We start from the raw sequence: 18,209 nt of genomic DNA, 5'->3' as shown, positions 1-18,209 counted from the left end.
CAGAATAAAATACAATTAAAGAACTGTGCAAATGAAATATAAATTAAAAATTAAAAAAAACACTGTGGGACTCATCCAGAGGGAACATTTGAATAATGCTTATTCTTATATAACCAAGGTAGAAAGATAGATATGTGTAATATTTTAATTGGTCAGGCTTAATAGGAATAAAAGTCAACCTGGTATAGGTACACATAAATAGAGACGTGCACGTGTGTCAAAGGAACAGAAAATTTCACAGAGTACTGTATATTGATATAAGCCAAGTGTTGAGATACACATTGTAGTCACAATTGATTAAAGGTATATTTCTATAATGGGAGAAAGTTAGACGGGCCTCACTCTAGAACAGTGGTTCTCAACTATTTTTTGAGCAGGGGCGTCCCTGAAGGCTTTTAAAAATCCAGAGCACCCCGGCTCACCAGCCTTATTTACCCCCTTCTTGCTTACATGCACCCCACATCTACATGTCAGCTGCGCAGCGGGTGCGCCCCACGCTGTCTGCAGACACCGAGGCTGCGATCCACGTCTCCTCGGTTCCGGGCTCAGAGGACTGGCGGACCTCAGCCTCAGCTGCCAAAGTGTCTCCCCTGAGGTCTGCGGTGGAGAAACACCGCTCTACTATAATATACCATAGATGTGGATGGGTGTGTGATATTTTGTAATAATGTGTAACAAGAAGATTAATGTAGAGACTCATTTTAATGTCACTACTAGTACTGCAGAAACGTAAACATTATGCTATGCGAAAATACGCTGTCATTCCGAATAATCAGATAGTTATAAAGTAATGTGGGTGGTAGTGCCATAAGAGACCTTGCTCATGTCCTCATACTTCTTTACTATGGAAGTAATAATCAGCAGTTTTGCTAATAAAAGTTCAGTGCTATAGTTGTAAGTTTCCAACACGGAGAAAACCAAGAACCATCCCACTCAATGAGTATCACCGATTTGTATACATTTTTTTTGAAACGTCACAGGTTTCTTTTTCTTGAGGTTTTCAAATGTCTGTATACTATTAAATCTACAAAGCAATCTATTGTTGGTCTATTAAAAAAGTATCACAACCTACTACGAATATTGATCCTTTCAAGGACCAATATGGCTACTAGAACTGCTTAATTTCCCCTTCAAATCCATTATCCCACACATTACAATATAAACTTACCATGTTCCAACAAGGAGGATCCCTTATAGATTTTAAGGTATGCGGATTCACATTCCTTGGACTCGATATCTAGGTCCGCCAGCTTCATATACAGGTTCTTTCCGGCTGGCACTTGGATCGTTATTTCACACTGGGTATAGTTGGGGTACGTCCCCGGGTAGTTCTTAGAGGCCAGTGTCCCGCTCTCCTCGTACGTGACTATATGTCCACATCCGTCAACTGTAGCAAACAGGGGAATGTCATGATAACTGTTAAAAATAAGGAAGCAACGGAGGCACTGGGTGTCACTTAACCCCTCTAGGGTGTGGCCAGTGTCGATGGATGATTAGAGCAAAGAAGTAACTATCAACTTGAACTAGAAAAGGACCACAAAATAGAGTAAAGTACTACAGTAGTAGTCCCACCACAGCTGTAAAATATTAAAATAAACACAATCATAATTCCTGCATGCACAGAGCAACAGTTTCCATATTAAGAACGTCTAGAATTATTATTTTTTAAATCCAATGTAATTGTGAAGAAGTCTACTAGTTATCCATTGTACAGAAAGGGAAAAAAATAAAGGTTACAAAAATAGAAAATGACATTTGTGGGGTTTGTTAGAGAGCCTTGCTTTACATTGCAATGATGCGTATGGAGAGATTAAAGACGGCCCCCCGCATTGTATTCAATCCGTTTTACATTTCCTCCCTAAACTCTGCACAAGTATACACACCACTCACTGGGGTATTATATTGCTTCAGCTTTGCCAACGAGTCGAACGACTCCGGATCTAGAATGAAGAGCGCCATATCCTCATATAGTGGCAAGAAACTTTATAACCCCTCCGACATCGGATCGGGACACGTTATGCAGAGAAACCAGACTGCATCAATAAAAGTGACTAATATGATGTATTCATATACATTCCAGTAAAGGCAACGCCCATAAACATACCTCACCCGTCAGGGAGGAGTATGTGATGCAAGCAAATAGGAACCAACGCATTAGTTAATAGTCATGGGGGAAGTTTGTTAATCACACACTCCGTTTTCCATGTTCTAAATTGATCAAAAACAAACAATTTAAAATACTGGAGTTGGTAAGGCAAACACTACTAGCAACTATGTCACACTAAAGTATGATTTGATTATGCTGAAACAATAACCATTAAAGTTTCAATTGTTAACAAGTCTTCATCTATCCCAAAAGTATGAAAAGTGTTGTGGAGTTGTTCAGACGTCAAACCTGACACACTGAGGAGCACTTTGTTTAAATGATTACGTTTACTACATTCTATGGTGCTGCGAGTATATTCAGCGTTGAACATACAGTATATACGACATGGGTACTATTAACTTGTCTGAAACAGCTTACAGCACAATACGTGGCACAGGATAACTTTATGGTGGACAGATTGGATATCTCCTTCAGCTGCCACTGCCTTAACCACAGGGCTACTCGTGCTGTCTTAACTAAAGATGATTAGAATTTAAATTAATATCCCTGTCCTGACATTAAGATACCTGTGCTTAGCTCATCTCCAATTACAACACTTATTTCTGATATAATGCACCTAAACAATAGTCACACCGTGATAAGTGTATATATAAAATATACTTCTCCGATTCTTAAAGGAGGCTCCCCCTTCCCCTCCCTTTATTTGTGCAGAATGAGAACCGGTTCCGGACATATGTAACTTTAGGTGCTTGTGTTTCTGGTCCCTTTTGGTAAATAAATATGGCTGCTTGTCACGGGAGACCAGGCCATTTACACCCTTTTAATCAGGATCATGCATCAAGCAAAAACAAGTTAATTAAATAAATTGCAAAAAAATAAAAATACAAAGGGAGCCCAGAGCTACTTCCAATATGACAAAAATACATATAGCCAGCCACTTCAAGGCATGACCATAATATCGCAGGTCCTAACACTAACTGATTAAAATTCTTATTTAGCTGTATAATTACAGGAAGAATGATCTGCATTGGATCTGTCACAAACAGCTGCATGAAAAGACCTGTACATATAGAAAGAGGGCAGGGGCGAGCTTAACTTGTGTGTGTTAATGAAATAAATTGTAAATTTATTCACAGGAATAGGCAAACACACAGTGTTACACAAAATACAGCAAAAAGACACTTACTTGGGAATTCGGGTAATAACCTAGACTAACTACAGGGAATCCTATCCCTGATCACAGTTGCAAAAACAGGACAGAAAATATATCCAGGCATCTTTTCTTCTTACTGGAGACTTACAACCGGAAAACTCTGGAGAACACTTTGGAGAACCAACTATTTCAGGGCCGCAAGGGGTTATAATACCTCTGACTTTCATTACAGATTACTTCCTCCCTCTCAGCAGCTTGAGAAAAATCTCTTCAGCTAAACAGAGACAAGCCGGTTTACAGGTTTACCTGGAAATCAGAATGAACCAAGGGGCATGGGAAATTTGGCATCTCTGGCCCTTGATTCCCTCAATGCCCCCACAGTGACAGGCCCCGGCCAGTCTGATGGGCCAAATGGAAATTCAAAGAGCTTCCATTGATCTGAGGATTTAGGTACTTGACTTCTTCCCTCCTGTCCAAATGGTTTTGACACCTCAGACTTCCTCTCTAGCTTTTGATCCCCACTGTATGAGGAGACACAGTGGCACTGTTTGAGAGTCCCAGCCCATTATACGGTGCACAAGCATGTTTTAAAAACACACTGTTCCCTAAAATACACACTTTAAAAATATCTTAAGTCTTTTGGTTACGGGAAATAAAATAAGAATATGCACGTTATTTCTTACTAGCCATATTCCCCACACTCTATACAATACGAAGGACTGGACTTTTAAAAGTCCCCTCACAACCTTGTAGCCGATTGGAGTACCCACCAGAACCCCTATATCGGTTCTGGGTGACCTGGGCATTTACTGGTATCTCCATTAACCTAGGGACCCCTTGACTGTTTCAGGGACACCTCACATCCCTATACCCAGTTTACCTTCCTGGGTTGTGCAGAAGCAGGGAACTTAGTGGTTAGTCACGTAACTGTTTTCAAGGGAGGATTTTGACCGGAGGTCTGTGCCTATATATCCCCGGGAATCGGACTTGATTCCCGGATACATTTTTGGGGTGGCCAGCAACTCTGGGCACATCTACCTAGACACAATGTGACAACATTGTTACCCCTTCACCATCACACTGCTATCCAAGCCTCATCCCACAAGCCAACAGGAAGCCGTAAGGGCATTAAAAGCATAACCTATACTAGCAGCTTATTAGCATACCTTGGCAGCCATTTTGTATTTATTTTCATGTTGCCGAAACATTTCAGGAACTAGGGAATCCAAGGACAGAAAAATAGCAGACGGGGGGTTCAACAGTCCGGTTCAATGTGTGTGACAAGGCACTTCTGAAGTTGTGAGACCAAATAGATGGTTTCCTGCTTCACAAAAACAATAATGCTCTTACTTTAATCACCCTGATCAAATACCTTATTTCTCAAACAGAAAATGTGGCTTTTCACATTACTGATGCATAAATATTCTTCTTTGAGCTTGTCTGGTAATGAAAACATGTCTGCTAGATAGATATAAGCAATCTGCCCCATAACAAAATCCACATGGATACACATCTATACAAACATCTCTGCCCACGCCATAGTTACTCCAGGAAGAGAATGCCTGTTACAATTTACGGTGTTACTTTGCCAAATGTACCATAGCATAGTCTAACATAATAATACTCTGAGACTGGATGTGGTCTGTATGCCTGTGTGTGGGATCAGAGGTGGAAGTGGCGAAAGAAGACGGGGAGAAGACTAGCAGCAATCAGCCCATGACATGGCAATGACAGACAGGAGCAGGAAGACAACGGCGACATTGTTTATTTCTAAATATGGGATTAAGGACACAGCCACATTGCACGACGGCTCACATCTGTCATTTACGTTTAGCAAAAGGAACAAAAGTTTTGCCGGAAGGTGTAGGTAGATCAGGACGAGGGAATAAAACAAGTCCTAAGAATTACGTGGGCAAGGGACTGAGCCCCAGTCGACAATATTTTTTTATTTTTTTTAGGCCAAACAAGCAGTTTTGCTCGCTCTGCTGAAGTGATCAGGTTTCCTTTAAATGTGTGACAGCTAAAGTTGTGTAAAGTCTCCAGAGATAAGACTATGGAAGGTTAAGTATTCAACCAAGACTACCATAACATTTCTAATCTAGTTATTACTTCAAGGATGCCACTCATTTACCAGTGCAAGATGGTGTTGTTTTTTTATTAACATGTTACAGTGGCTAATATCTTGAATACACAGCCTCCTACATAGTGTGACATTGAGCACACCATTTAATCCTGTGACCCAGCTCAAACACCAGTCCCATACAAAACAAAGTGCCAGACACACACACACACACACACACACACACACCTCCCCCCAGTGAGACAGCACAAATGTCTACAAAGTACATGAATTGAAAAACTGCTCTATACTTCTCAATGAAATAATACATAACAGCAGTGAAGAAAATCACATTTGATAACACGATAGAACTTTCCAAATAGAAATCAAGAGAGAGTATTTGGGTTTCCAATAAAACACTACATTTGAGCCACTGCATTATCATTTGGGCTGCTACACCTCAGCAGAGCTTTTTCCTCCGTACTGCAATCAAGTTCCCAGCCTGCTCAGCACAACAAAGGTAAGCATGGTTGGTCCACTCTGAACACATTGTTGCTATTCACACTTACCATGCAAACCAACAACTTTAGGAAATTATTTGTATTTATATATAATATTATTATATATTATATATTATAATATATAGCAAGCAGTACACCACATTGATAAACACCCCTCATCGATGTTACAGCACCTTTAGGACACAGCATTTACGGAAAATCTCATTAGCGCTTCAATGAGTGCCACAGTTTGACAAGAGTCACCTCAGTAGGTGAGACAGATTGGGCTGAGAGATAAAGCCTCTCACTATCACCGCTGTGCGCCTCCTCATCCCGGCGGCTGTAATCACTTCTTAGGGTTTGAATGGGGACTAGTCGGGTCATGGCACTACCAGCTGCCACAGCATATGCTGCTACCTCCCAGATATTAACATATTCAGTATTACAGAGACTGGAAAGGATCACAAAGAAATACATTATTGCCCCTCTACCACAAACATAATAAATAAATACGAACCCGTTTCAGTCATTGTGCTGTCTCTATTACAAATGTAGAGCACATTACTGTACAAATAAAACACACACACACACACACACACACACACACATTTCCAGCATTCATACTCTAAGTAAGGGGTGCGCAAGATTTTACAGGGGGGCGCAGAGAGGTTAAGAGGCCCCTCGCTCTTCCCCACGGCATTTAAACTAAGTGCCGGGGACCACGCAAGGCCTCTGCAACTTCCCTTACCTTGTTTTCGCCATGGCTACGGGCGTCAAATGACGCCACAGACAAAGTAAGGAGGGGGGCGCGAGCAGGAAGGGAGAGCAGGCAGGGGGTGCATACTGAAAGGTTTGCACACCCCTGCTCCAAGTCAGGGGTGCGCAAACTTTTTCCTCTGCGTCCCCCTGCCTGCTCTCCCCCCATACTTACATTGTCTCTGGCGTTCTGACATGACAACGTCCTGTGACATCATGGCAACGTGATGTCATGTGACCCCACTGTGTCATTTGATGCCACATTGCTATGGCGATGGAGACAAGGTAAGGGAACTTGGAGGCCTCTCGCGCGATCCCTGGCCTTTGGGGAGGAGCCCAAACCTCTAAGCGCAGCACCATGCCCCCCCCCACCCCAGAAAACCACACACACACACACACTTTAAGTCAGGGGTAGCCAACTCCAGTCTCCAAGAGCTACCAACAGTTCAGGTTTTCAGGATATCCCTGCTTCAGTCTTCAACTGAGCCACCTGAGCTGAAGCAGGGATATCCATAAAACTTGACTTGTTAGTAGCTCTTGTGGAGTTGGCTACCCCTGTTCCAAGTTATAACATACTAAAACATTGATGATACATTACATAACCCTCCAGCACTGAAGATGTTAATCTCTGCTCATGTTCATTTTAAATGTTCACGCATTCAATCGTGTAGGATTACGCTCTTCCAGCGTCCTTTACGACGTGACACATGGGGAAACTTGGCACCAGTCACCGCAACAATTGGGATACTAGAGTGACAAACTATTCCAAGTCTCTAAATATTAGGGAGTGAACAAACAAGCTTTCCTATGAAACATGGGACGTGTGACACTGCAGTATCTACTGAAAGAGAGCCTCAGCCAAACCCAAGTCAGGCAGAGTTTGCATGAGAACTCAAAAACCAGCAGAGCGTGTTGTGTTTTGTTTAAAACCGATTAGGGCTGAGCTGAGCAAACTGAAACGCCATTCAGAACCTAGAAAACTGCTGAAGTCGGCACATGTCAGCCAGCTGGCCTGTCGCCAGGGCCGCGCCAGTGTCAATTATTTCATAAGAAGATTGAGCAAAGGTTTGTGTCCAGGTCAAATCTTATACGACACTTTTGCACAACTGCACTGTTGACGTAACAAGAAAACAAGTTGTTACAAATATGGGAAGCGCTGCTGCACACAAGTAATGTCCCAAATCAGTGTTTCTCAACCAAGGTTCCTAGGAACCCTTGGATTCTGTCATTTGAAAACTGTACCAAATACAGAAGAATTTTGTAATGCACCTGACCACAGAGTTGCTATTAGAGATGTTTGGAGGTTCCTCTGAATTTCACTTGGGGTTTCTTAACCATAAAAAAGGGTGGAAACCGCTGTCCCAAATAATGCTAGAAGGCGCTTCCTTACTTTTAGAAGGAACTCTATTGGATGTACAGATGAGACATAAGGACCAGCTCTCCATCTGATGGTCAGTTATATCCGGGTTTATTCACCTCACCACCGTTCTGGTCCTACTAAGAGGACACTTTTCAAGGCGGTCAGTCCCCTTTGCCACCTTTTCTAGAAAGCACTCCCATAGATCCTATTGCACATTTCCCATTACTTTCCAGCTTCAGTGCGATACGTCATATTCTAGAGCAGCGCTGCGCAATCTTTCCTGCTCCCGCCCCCCCTTCCGCTACCCTCCCTGCTCATGCCCCTCCCTCCCTTACCTCCTCCCCGGCGTCACATGACCCCGCGGTGTCATTTGAAGGCGCGTTGCCGAAGAGAAGGTAAGTTAGTTGCAGAGGCCTCACGCGATCCCCCGGCATTAATTTAAAAGCCTTGGGGGAAGAGTGCGGGACCCCTGCAACCGCCTGCGCCGCCCCTGAATAATTTTGCGCCCCCCCAGTTTGCACACCGCTGTTCTAGAGCAGGGCTCTAGTGATGAAAACATTAGAAGGGCAACAAGCTTATTATAACATCATTTTTAGATACATTTAAAGACTTACGTTATTATATTTCAATATTTTACATGCATTTATAACATCTGTACCATATACACTTACATTACCTTAAAGCAGCAACAAAGGTTTCATTTAAAAAAAAAAAAAACATTTATTTTTATTACAGGTTTGAAGCAGGGGGTCTCCAGAACTGAACAGTGTTAAATTCAACTCCAGAGACCCCACGCCACTAAAATTTCAAGAGTTCGCCGAACCGGTGCTTAATTCTCTCACCTGTCCGAGCGGCGGGCGGCATCTGTCAGCATCTCCCGGCATCTTTCCCCTGCATACCTTCTCAATGTGGCTGTGTGGCGTCAAATGGTACGGCGCTGCCATGCCAATGGGAACACCACGTGATGTAACCACATCATGTGACGCCCCGTTGCTATGGCACGTAACGTGACGCCGCCATATTGAAAAGATTTGCAGGGGGAACCTGTGATGCCAGGAGACGCCGCCCGGAAAAGGTGAGGGGGAGATCTGGGGGTGACGATAACTGGGAGAAGCTTATGATGATGAGGGAGGGAAGCTGATGGTGATTTTTGCACTATGAAAGGGCGGTAAGGCGAGAGAAATGGTTGCTCAAATGTTTGAATCCCACCACTGCCCCCTGCTTACAGAGATACTTACCTCAGTAGGGGGTGCCGGTATCTCTGTGGCGCTTAAAGGTTTCGGTCACATGGTTCAATAGGAAGCCCCAACGGATGATGTCACAGCTTCCTATTGGCCCACGCGATGCATACTTAAATCTCTGCTATTATGTTAGGCACCCAGTTACTCTGACTGCAGAGATACTGGCACCCCCCTGCAGGAGGTAAGTATGCCTGGAAGACGGGGTACCCGCAGGTGAACTGTGTTAAGACCCCCTGCTTCAATCCTGTAACTAAAAAAAATGCGTATTGCAGCTGTAACTTACTAGTGAGTTTTAGTGTGAAAAACTACGGTTAGCTGCCTAAGCAACTAGTATGAAATGAACAGGGACAGACAGCACTTTTAACCCTTTATTCACCGGTGTCTAACCCCCAAGTTCTTTGCTGTGCTCCGCTCCTTTCCTCTGTGAAACTCTTCTGCTGTCCTGACATCTGGAGTGAGATTAGCGGTACAACTACATGCAACAGGTTTTTGGGTGTGCTAAAGACTAATACATGACCCAAATTATAGAGGAACCAACTAGGAAGCGAGCAATACTGGAACTTGTAATAACAGTGTAGAAGTACTAATCAATACTCAAGGTGAAGGTATATTTGGGAAACCGTGATCATAACATGGTTTCCTTTCAAATCATTTATCAAAATAAGTATTATATGGGATCAACACAGACGGTTTTAAAAAGGCAAATTTTGGGTCAACCAAGGAAGAATCTACTAGGAATAAATTGGGATAAAGTTCTTGCAGGAAGGGACAAATGATGAAATGGTTAAATTGCACATTTTAAGTGGGCCAGCAAAAATATTTTTATATCACCATTTCTTAAAAACAGAAAACTACCGGTCACAGAAACCAACGTGGGAAAAACAAAACAGTATATTGAAAGAAAAAAAAAAATTGAAATTATAAATGAAACGTGACAGTGGACTGAAGGGAGGTGCGTGAAGCAGCCCAACGTTTTGTACCTCTACAAACACACACACACACAAATACATATACACACACACACACACTTTGTGATCAGGTAGATCGAGTAGAACGCTATCTTGATAAGTAATCAGCTCAGATGAAACAGACAGCGTTACCGTGGCAATTTTGCTGGAAGCAGCACAAAGAGAGGACTAATATGTTCAATAAAAATAACGCCTTTGCGTGTACAAACTTAGGTTTGTACAGATGTAGCACGTGCTACTGTCTGCAGGGCAAGCTGCGCGACTGCGGCTGCCTCGGCGGATTATCGCTGTGGGGGGTCTGATCCTGAAGCATGGACCCCCCACGGTGATCTCACAGCAGACCCGGTTCCTTTGAAAGAAGTTCATTTCCCAACAGCGAAAACAAATCATCCTGTGTTAATACAGGGCTGCGCACACATTTTATGCTGCTCTCCCACCTGCTTGCTCTCCGGCATTGCGTTGTCGTGGCAATGCGTCGCCATTTGACGCCGCGCTGTCGCGATCAGAAGATGCACGAGGAGATAAGAGGCAGTTGCAGAGGCCCCGCGCTCACCCCGGCAATCAATTTAAATGCTGTGGGGAAGAACGCAGGGCCTCTGTAAATGCGGAGCTCAGTTCGGCGCCCATACAAAATGTTGTGCGCACCCCCGCGTTAAGATATAAAATAACCGGCCCCTTCATTCAAAACACACACTCTGGGATGGAAAAATTCAGGGCGTCTGTACATCTCCCCCACGTGGTGCCTATGCTGTGCGCAGCGCTGACTGACCGGTGAATCAGAGGAACTAGTGTTTTACACTTGGATATTAGATCTTAATTCGAAGGTCGAAAACTTAAGGCCGAAATCAGCATCGCTCAAAGCACATCCCCCATTGTGAGAAGATTGAACCCCATGCAGTGCATTATGGGCCATCAGTATGGGGCCTAGTTATTTCAGAGTCCAACATCTGAAGTCTAACGGCTGGCCCAAGGCTTTAGGCCACAGCTAATGTATTCAAGTTTGACAATAAGCAGTATTGGTTCATCGATTTCCTAGGGAGCAATACCGCAACACTGCAGGGCATAGTTCCTTATACCAACACGCAACCTTATGCAAGTTAGTTTAGCAACTATGTTGAATGCATCCTCCGATATGGGGAGAGTAAACCCCATACTGTACAGCGTAAAACAGTCTATCAACTACTAGGGGCTCGTAATGTAGGATCCAGCAACTAGGACTCTAGGGCTGGCCCAAGGCTTACAGCCAGTCACTGTATCCAAATCAAAGAGTGACCCCATACAGGTACATCGGGTTCCCAGGGCATTGCACCCTCATACTCTGGAGTATTGTTCCAGGTTTAGAAGTGCATCAATACTGGTTCACACATACATAGTTTTTTTGAACTGCATATATAGGTTTTCATAAATGCTTTATTGATAAATACATCCCCACATATGCAATGAAACTTTAATTACAGTAAGATTCAAATAGCACTATAGCTATAGACAAATGTAATAATTGCTCATTTAAAAAACATGTGCTGTGTATGTGTCATAGGATGTACTGTAGCACTGAGCTCTGTCTGTGTTCCATCTCTGGTTTTAAATATATATTGCCATGCTCAATAGCACTCCTCTGACACACACACACACACACACACACACACACACACACACACACACACACACACACACACACGGCTCAATATGAGCTTACAGGGGTTCTGTGTGTTTTTCATTTAAAAAACGGGCAGTTTCATTGCATGTTTTTTTCTCCCAAGTTTCTTCAAAAACACTGTACAATCAGGTGTCTGGTTCCCATTCTGGGTTATTTTCTGCAATCTTTATTCCTACAAAATAAGTTCAAACCCTAAATTAATATGGCTGCTTCACTTAGGATATTCAATGCCCTCCATTGCGGGGTCAGGCAACCGATCCAGGAATGTTATTGGATTAATTTAATACTTATACACTCGGTTGCCCAGTGTGACACTTTATGAGAAAAGAAGATTAATAATAAAATAACCAGCTTGAGAACTTGCTACATGAATGAGTTCAGCTGCAGAGAAATAAACCTGTGAACTTTCACGTGGAAAGTAACAACTTCTTCAATACTGACCTTCTAGCTAAGGAACAGTGGATAATACAAACCTGACAAGTGTCTGCATTTGTACACCATGCTGCCCTGAAATGGTTAGGATGCCAATACCTACAGCAGCTGGGCCTGAGTAAATAAGTAAGCCTTAGAAGTGTTCACAGTAAAAAGACACGAGCATGCAGGGACATCCCAAGAGGAAACACTCATTTGCTATACAACATCCTGCCCTATCAATAGAAAGACTCCTATCTTCATGGGGAACCAATCCCACAATGTCCAGAAGTACCAAGTAATAAATATTCTTGTCAAAGCCCCCCCAGAAAAAGGTAAGTCGGGACACCTTATTCCGCCCCACAGACCTATCACCCGAGATCAGACTCCAAAAGACTGTTCATGGTCCCAAGGCTCAACAAAGTATCCGGCCGTTCCTCCTTCTCTTACCGTGCACCCCAAAACTGGAACAACCTACCAGAGACTCTCACATCCACCACCAGCTTAAGTTCTTTCAAATCTAAGGCTGTCTCACATTTTAACCTGGTCTGTAACTGTTTCATACGCTCATAATATATATTTTCTTTAACTGTGCACGCAATGTCTTGTATATAATGTATACCCTGTTCATTTATGTAACTGTATTTGTACCATGTATTATTTGTTTTACTCTGTACCCAGGACATACTTGAAAACGAGAGGTAACTCTCAATGTATTACTTCCTGGTAAAACTGGGTGGCCCAGTATTTGTAAGGGTTTAGGTTGGAGCAGACATGTTTACTTCAGAGTTATTAAAACCCTTAAGAGATGGGAGAAGTTGGCAAGTTCTGCAGCAATAGCATATCAATGTTATCTAACCAACGTGCTAAAGTACTACAAAAACACCATCAGTTTCAGTCAGAACTGTAGAAATACAGTATGTCAGTGGCAGGTTAACCATCATCACAATAGCATTGCTGTGCTGAACCCTCTACTAGTAAAATGGTCTGAATATTAACTGCCTTAGACAATATGGAACAAAATAATTATGTACTGTCCCATATTTTAAAAGAAATGTAGCTCCTTAAAAAAAAAAAAAAAAGCCACACACACACACCTAAATACGTAACTAACTTTAATGGTTTGGAAATACTTCACCCTACGACAAAGAACGACTCAGCACTAGTGCGAAGTCATTCTTTATCTTTAGGTGATGTATTTAAATATCTATTATTATGACCTATGCACTCGTTCTCTCCTTGTTGCGGTATGTCTACATAACTATGGTTAGCATATTCACAGTAATCCGTTGTTTCCTGCAAGAGTGGAGAAAGTAACCATTTTTTTTCACCCACTTACTCGCTCCTAAAAAAAAAAGAAATAGGTTTTCCCTGAAAGCTTTAGAATTGGTGACAGCTGTGTCAGACCCATGTTGATAAACCCTAATGGGACAATACCTTGCAAACCACTACTAATCGCATGCTTAATAATTCAGGTTGAGGGGGAGCAAAAATAAATAAAATCAAAACTTTGCTCAAATGATGTTACAATTTTACCATAAAACAATAAGTTATGGATCATCGTCTTAAAGTAATGTGAGAGTGGAGCGCAGTATAAGAGGTTTTTTGTTACTTTAAAAAAGTTTCTTAAGAAAGCCATGAACTCCACCAGTTCTCTCTAATACACAGCACGATTTATTTTTTTAAACTATATTAAAAAAAATTATAATAATATAATAATATTATATATTTGTGAAATTGCTGGCCTTCACCACTTAAGCAACGTATTTAGAAAGATCATATTTAGCAGCAGTTATTGCCAATGGGGACAAGGGTGGCATAATGTCAATTCACAAAGTCTGTGTTCCCAGACCTGCCCAGGTCACAGCGAGGTCCCTGTCTGTACGGAGTGTGTAGCAGACACGAGTCAAGCCTGCTCATACTTTTGGGATCTATAGAGAGTATTTCACTGGGGCAGCAAGCTGTTAATGCCTGTCTCTCAGAGGCAGCACACTGACCCTATTATAATGATAAACATACTAGACAGTGGTACAGATGGGTGTATATTTTGCCAGAGTTCGAATTTCACACGGAAATACCAATATTCTGCATTTTTTAATATTTGTGCCTTCATTTGAATATAACCACCGCTAAAAAAAAACCCCGATAACATGCAAAAAGAAAAACAAAAAACCCGATAACATGCAAAATCAAAAAGAAACCCCGATAACATGCAAAAAGAAAAAGAAACCCCGGAGCGGCGTTTTCACTGCTGGAAAAAAAATTCGATGAAAAAGAAAAAGCACATATAGTTTGCACATCAAAGTTGACTAATTTCCCACAAAGATTTTACCATGAAAGTCCCTACAGAACATTAGTAACATTTTCACAATTTTGTAAAAATTCGGTTAAAAAAAAAAAAAAACCCAAAGCAATGCGAACTTTAACTCATTCAGCCATCTCCAACTTCCGGCAGAGCGAGCTAATGCTATATAGAGAGCGCGCCGGCAGGCAGAGCGTGCTAATGCTATAGAGAGAGCGCGCCGGCAGGCAGAGCGAGCTAATGCTATACAGAGAGCGCGCCGGCAGGCAGAGCGAGCTAATGCTATATAGAGAGCGCGCCGGCAGGCAGAGCGAGCTAATGCTATACAGAGAGCGCGCCGGCAGGCAGAGCGTACAAATGCTATATAGAGAGCGCGCCGGCAGGCAGAGCATGCTAATGCTATATAGAGAGCGTGCCGGCAGGCAGAGCGAGCTAATGCTATACAGAGAGCGCGCCGGCAGGCAGAGCGTGCTAATGCTATACAGAGAGCGCGCCGGCAGGCAGAGCGTGCTAATGCTATATAGAGAGCGTGCCGGCAGGCAGAGCGAGCTAATGCTATACAGAGAGCGCGCCGGCAGGCAGAGCGTGCTAATGCTATACAGAGAGCGCGCCGGCAGGCAGAGCGTACAAATGCTATATAGAGAGCGCGCCGGCAGGCAGAGCGTGCTAATGCTATATAGAGAGCGCGCCGGCAGGCAGAGCGTACAAATGCTATATAGAGAGCGCGCCGGCAGGCAGAGCGTACAAATGCTATAGAGAGAGCGCGCCGGCAGGCAGAGCGTGCTAATGCTATAGAGAGAGCTCGCCGGCAGGCAGAGCGTACTGATGCTATAGAGAGAGAGCACCGGCAGGCAGAGCGAGCTAATGCTATATAGAGAGCGCGCCGGCAGGCAGAGCGTGCTAATGCTATATAAAGAGCGCGCCGGCAGGCAGAGCGTGCTAATGCTATATAGAGAGCGCGCCGGCAGGGAGAGCGTACTAATGCTATATAGAGAGCGCGCCGGCAGGCAGAGCGTACTAATGCTATATAGAGAGAGCACCGGCAGGCAGAGCGTACTAATGCTATAGAGAGCGCGCCGGCAGGCAGAGCGTGCTAATGCTATATAGAGAGCGCGCCGGCAAGCAGAGCGTACTAATGCTATATAGAGAGCGCGCCGGCAAGCAGAGCGTACTAATGCCATAGAGAGAGCGCCGGCAGGCAGAGCGTACTAATGCTATAGAGAGAGCACCGGCAGGCAGAGCGTACTAATGCTATAGAGAGAGCACCGGCATTCAGAGCGTACTAATGCTATATAGAGAGCGCCGGCAGGCAGAGCGTACTAATGCTATATAGAGAGCGCGCCGGCAAGCAGAGCGTACTAATGCTATATAGAGAGCACGCCGGCAAGCAGAGCGTACTAATGCCATAGAGAGAGCACCGGCAGGCAGAGCGTACTAATGCTATAGAGAGAGCGCCGGCAGGCAGAGCGTACTAATGCTATAGAGAGAGCGCCGGCAGGCAGAGCGTACTAATGCTATAGAGAGAGCACCGGCAGGCAGAGCGTACTAATGCTATAGAGAGCGCGCCGGCAGGCAGAGCGTACTAATGCTATAGAGAGAGCACCGGCAGGCAGAGTGTACTAATGCTATATAGAGAGAGCACCGGCAGGCAGAGCGTACTAATGCTATATAGAGAGTGCGCCGGCAAGCAGAGCGTACTAATGCTATAGAGAGAGAGCGCCGGCAGGCAGAGCGTACTAATGCTATAGAGAGAGCGCCCCGGCAGGCAGAGCGTACTAATGCTATAGAGAGAGCACCGGCAGGCAGAGCGTACTAATGCTATAGAGAGAGAGCACCGGCAGGCAGAGCGTACTAATGCTATAGAGAGAGAGCACCGGCAGGCAGAGCGTACTAATGCTATAGAGAGAGAGCACCGGCAGGCAGAGCGTACTAATGCTATAGAGAGAGAGCACCGGCAGGCAGGGCGTACTGATGCTATATAGAGAGAGCACCGGCAGGCAGAGCGTACTAATGCTATAGAGAGAGAGCACCGGCAGGCAGAGCGTACTGATGCTAGAGAGAGAGAGCACCGGCAGGCAGAGCGTACTGATGCTATATAGAGAGAGCACCGGCAGGCAGAGCATACTGATGCTATATAGAGAGAGCACCGGCAGGCAGAGCGTACTTTTGCTATATAGAGAGCACCGGCAGGCAGAGCGTACTTTTGCTATATAGAGAGCACCAGCAAGCTCGGCTTGAACCCTTTGAGCAGCAGGCAGATCAGTACAGCACAGGCAGGGTATTAACCCTTCACTGCTGGACAAGTCTGCACAGCACTGTCAGGCTGGATTTAAACACTTCCAAGCAGCAGTAGATCTAAAGAGCCTCACGTGACTGGACATTAACTCGCACCATACTTTACAGATTAACCCTCTCAATTCAAGACAAAACAAAAACGGGAAGTACTGGCAGGCAGGATATTGCCATTAGAGGGGATTTGAGATTACTAGTTTGATGTAGGGAAATGTGTTACGATTAGGAAAACCTTCCTAAAACATGTTGTAGATCTATAAAAGTATTGCAAAAAAATAAAATAAAAAAACACACACAGCGTCATTGTCTGGCAATCTGCAGCATCCACCTCACATATGCCAAATATAATGGTACATAAGCCTGGGTAATTAAAATAATCTCTTTTACAAAAGACCTATGCCATGTGTATACTTTAGGAACAGTAGATACTTTCCAAATACCACCCCTGAAGAAGAGCAGGCTTGAAGATAAAAAGCAGTTGCAATTCTCACCCCTTTCAGGATACCTCTAAAGTCAGAACAAGAGCACCCCCTGTTTGTATGAAGGGGGGAGAGAGAGCCATACGTACCCAGGGTCTCAGCCAGCAGCAATGCAGGGGCAGACAAGGAGATCCCCAGCAGGGCTAGGAAAGCAGGCATGGGCTGAGCCCAGGAGACACCTCTGATCCAAAACATGTTTCAGACGAGCCACCAGGACCTTTGCTTTTCTTTTCCTACCACTTTACAGCTCCTGGAAAGTTTGCAACAAATTGTTGCTGTGTGCAGGAAGTCCTCTCCCGAGCAGCATGGGACCCGCTCCCTCCAAGGTCCTACAGGCAGAAGGAGCTGAGATGAGACTTCCCCTCCGTACTCAACCTGCTGCCTCTTTGTATGTCAGGCGGGGGAAGGGATGTGAGAGGGGACACACAGACCCTCTTCTTCTCAGGAGTCTGTGTGATCTTTACTCCAATACTGCCTGACACAGCACAGTGTGTGCACCTCCTGAGCCAGGGGGGAGGGATCCAATAAGTAGGAGGGTGGGGAAGTGGGAGACAGCACTGGTTCTTGTGCACAGTAGCGGCTCCAAGTGGTCACCTCACATGCAGGGATTTTATTTTTCATCAGAAAAATGATCTCTCTCGCTCTCTTTTTTTTTAAAGATTGCAAGCTCCTCAGGGCACGAATTCCCCTCCCATACACACTAGTTACAAATAATAAAGCAATGCAGCCACGGTTGAAGTAGTTTAGAAAAGTTGTGCTTGACATCAGATAATTGTGAATGAAACATTTGCACCATGTATTAGAAAGATGTATACAGTACTTAGATAGAGAATCCTAAAATAATTTTTCTTTCAATATGCATTGGAAAATTGTGTGTAACAAAAAAGTAATAATCGTATATATTTAGGTCAATGGCAATTAACA

The 18,209-nt window shown here is 44.0% G+C and overlaps 1 protein-coding gene across 1 annotated transcript in view; it reads right to left on the bottom strand.

Annotated features, from left to right (window-relative positions):
* DCBLD1 (discoidin, CUB and LCCL domain containing 1) overlaps positions 1–17,796 on the bottom strand; it is a 72,626-nt gene extending 54,830 nt beyond the window's left edge. Inside the window, exons 1-2 of the mRNA XM_075595036.1 lie at positions 17,375–17,796; positions 1,169–1,387 (exon numbers count right to left, since the gene is read on the bottom strand). Of these exons, the coding sequence (XP_075451151.1) occupies positions 1,169–1,387; positions 17,375–17,480 (325 nt within the window). The 5' untranslated portion in view covers positions 17,481–17,796. The remainder of the gene's footprint in view (positions 1–1,168; positions 1,388–17,374) is intronic.
* Between the last annotated feature and the right edge of the window lie 413 nt (positions 17,797–18,209).

The sequence above is a fragment of the Ascaphus truei genome, chromosome 4 (assembly GCF_040206685.1).
Source record: "Ascaphus truei isolate aAscTru1 chromosome 4, aAscTru1.hap1, whole genome shotgun sequence".
Taxonomy (NCBI): domain Eukaryota; kingdom Metazoa; phylum Chordata; class Amphibia; order Anura; family Ascaphidae; genus Ascaphus; species Ascaphus truei.
Note: the sequence above shows the minus strand (reverse complement) of the source record. Positions and strands in the feature narration are given on the sequence as shown.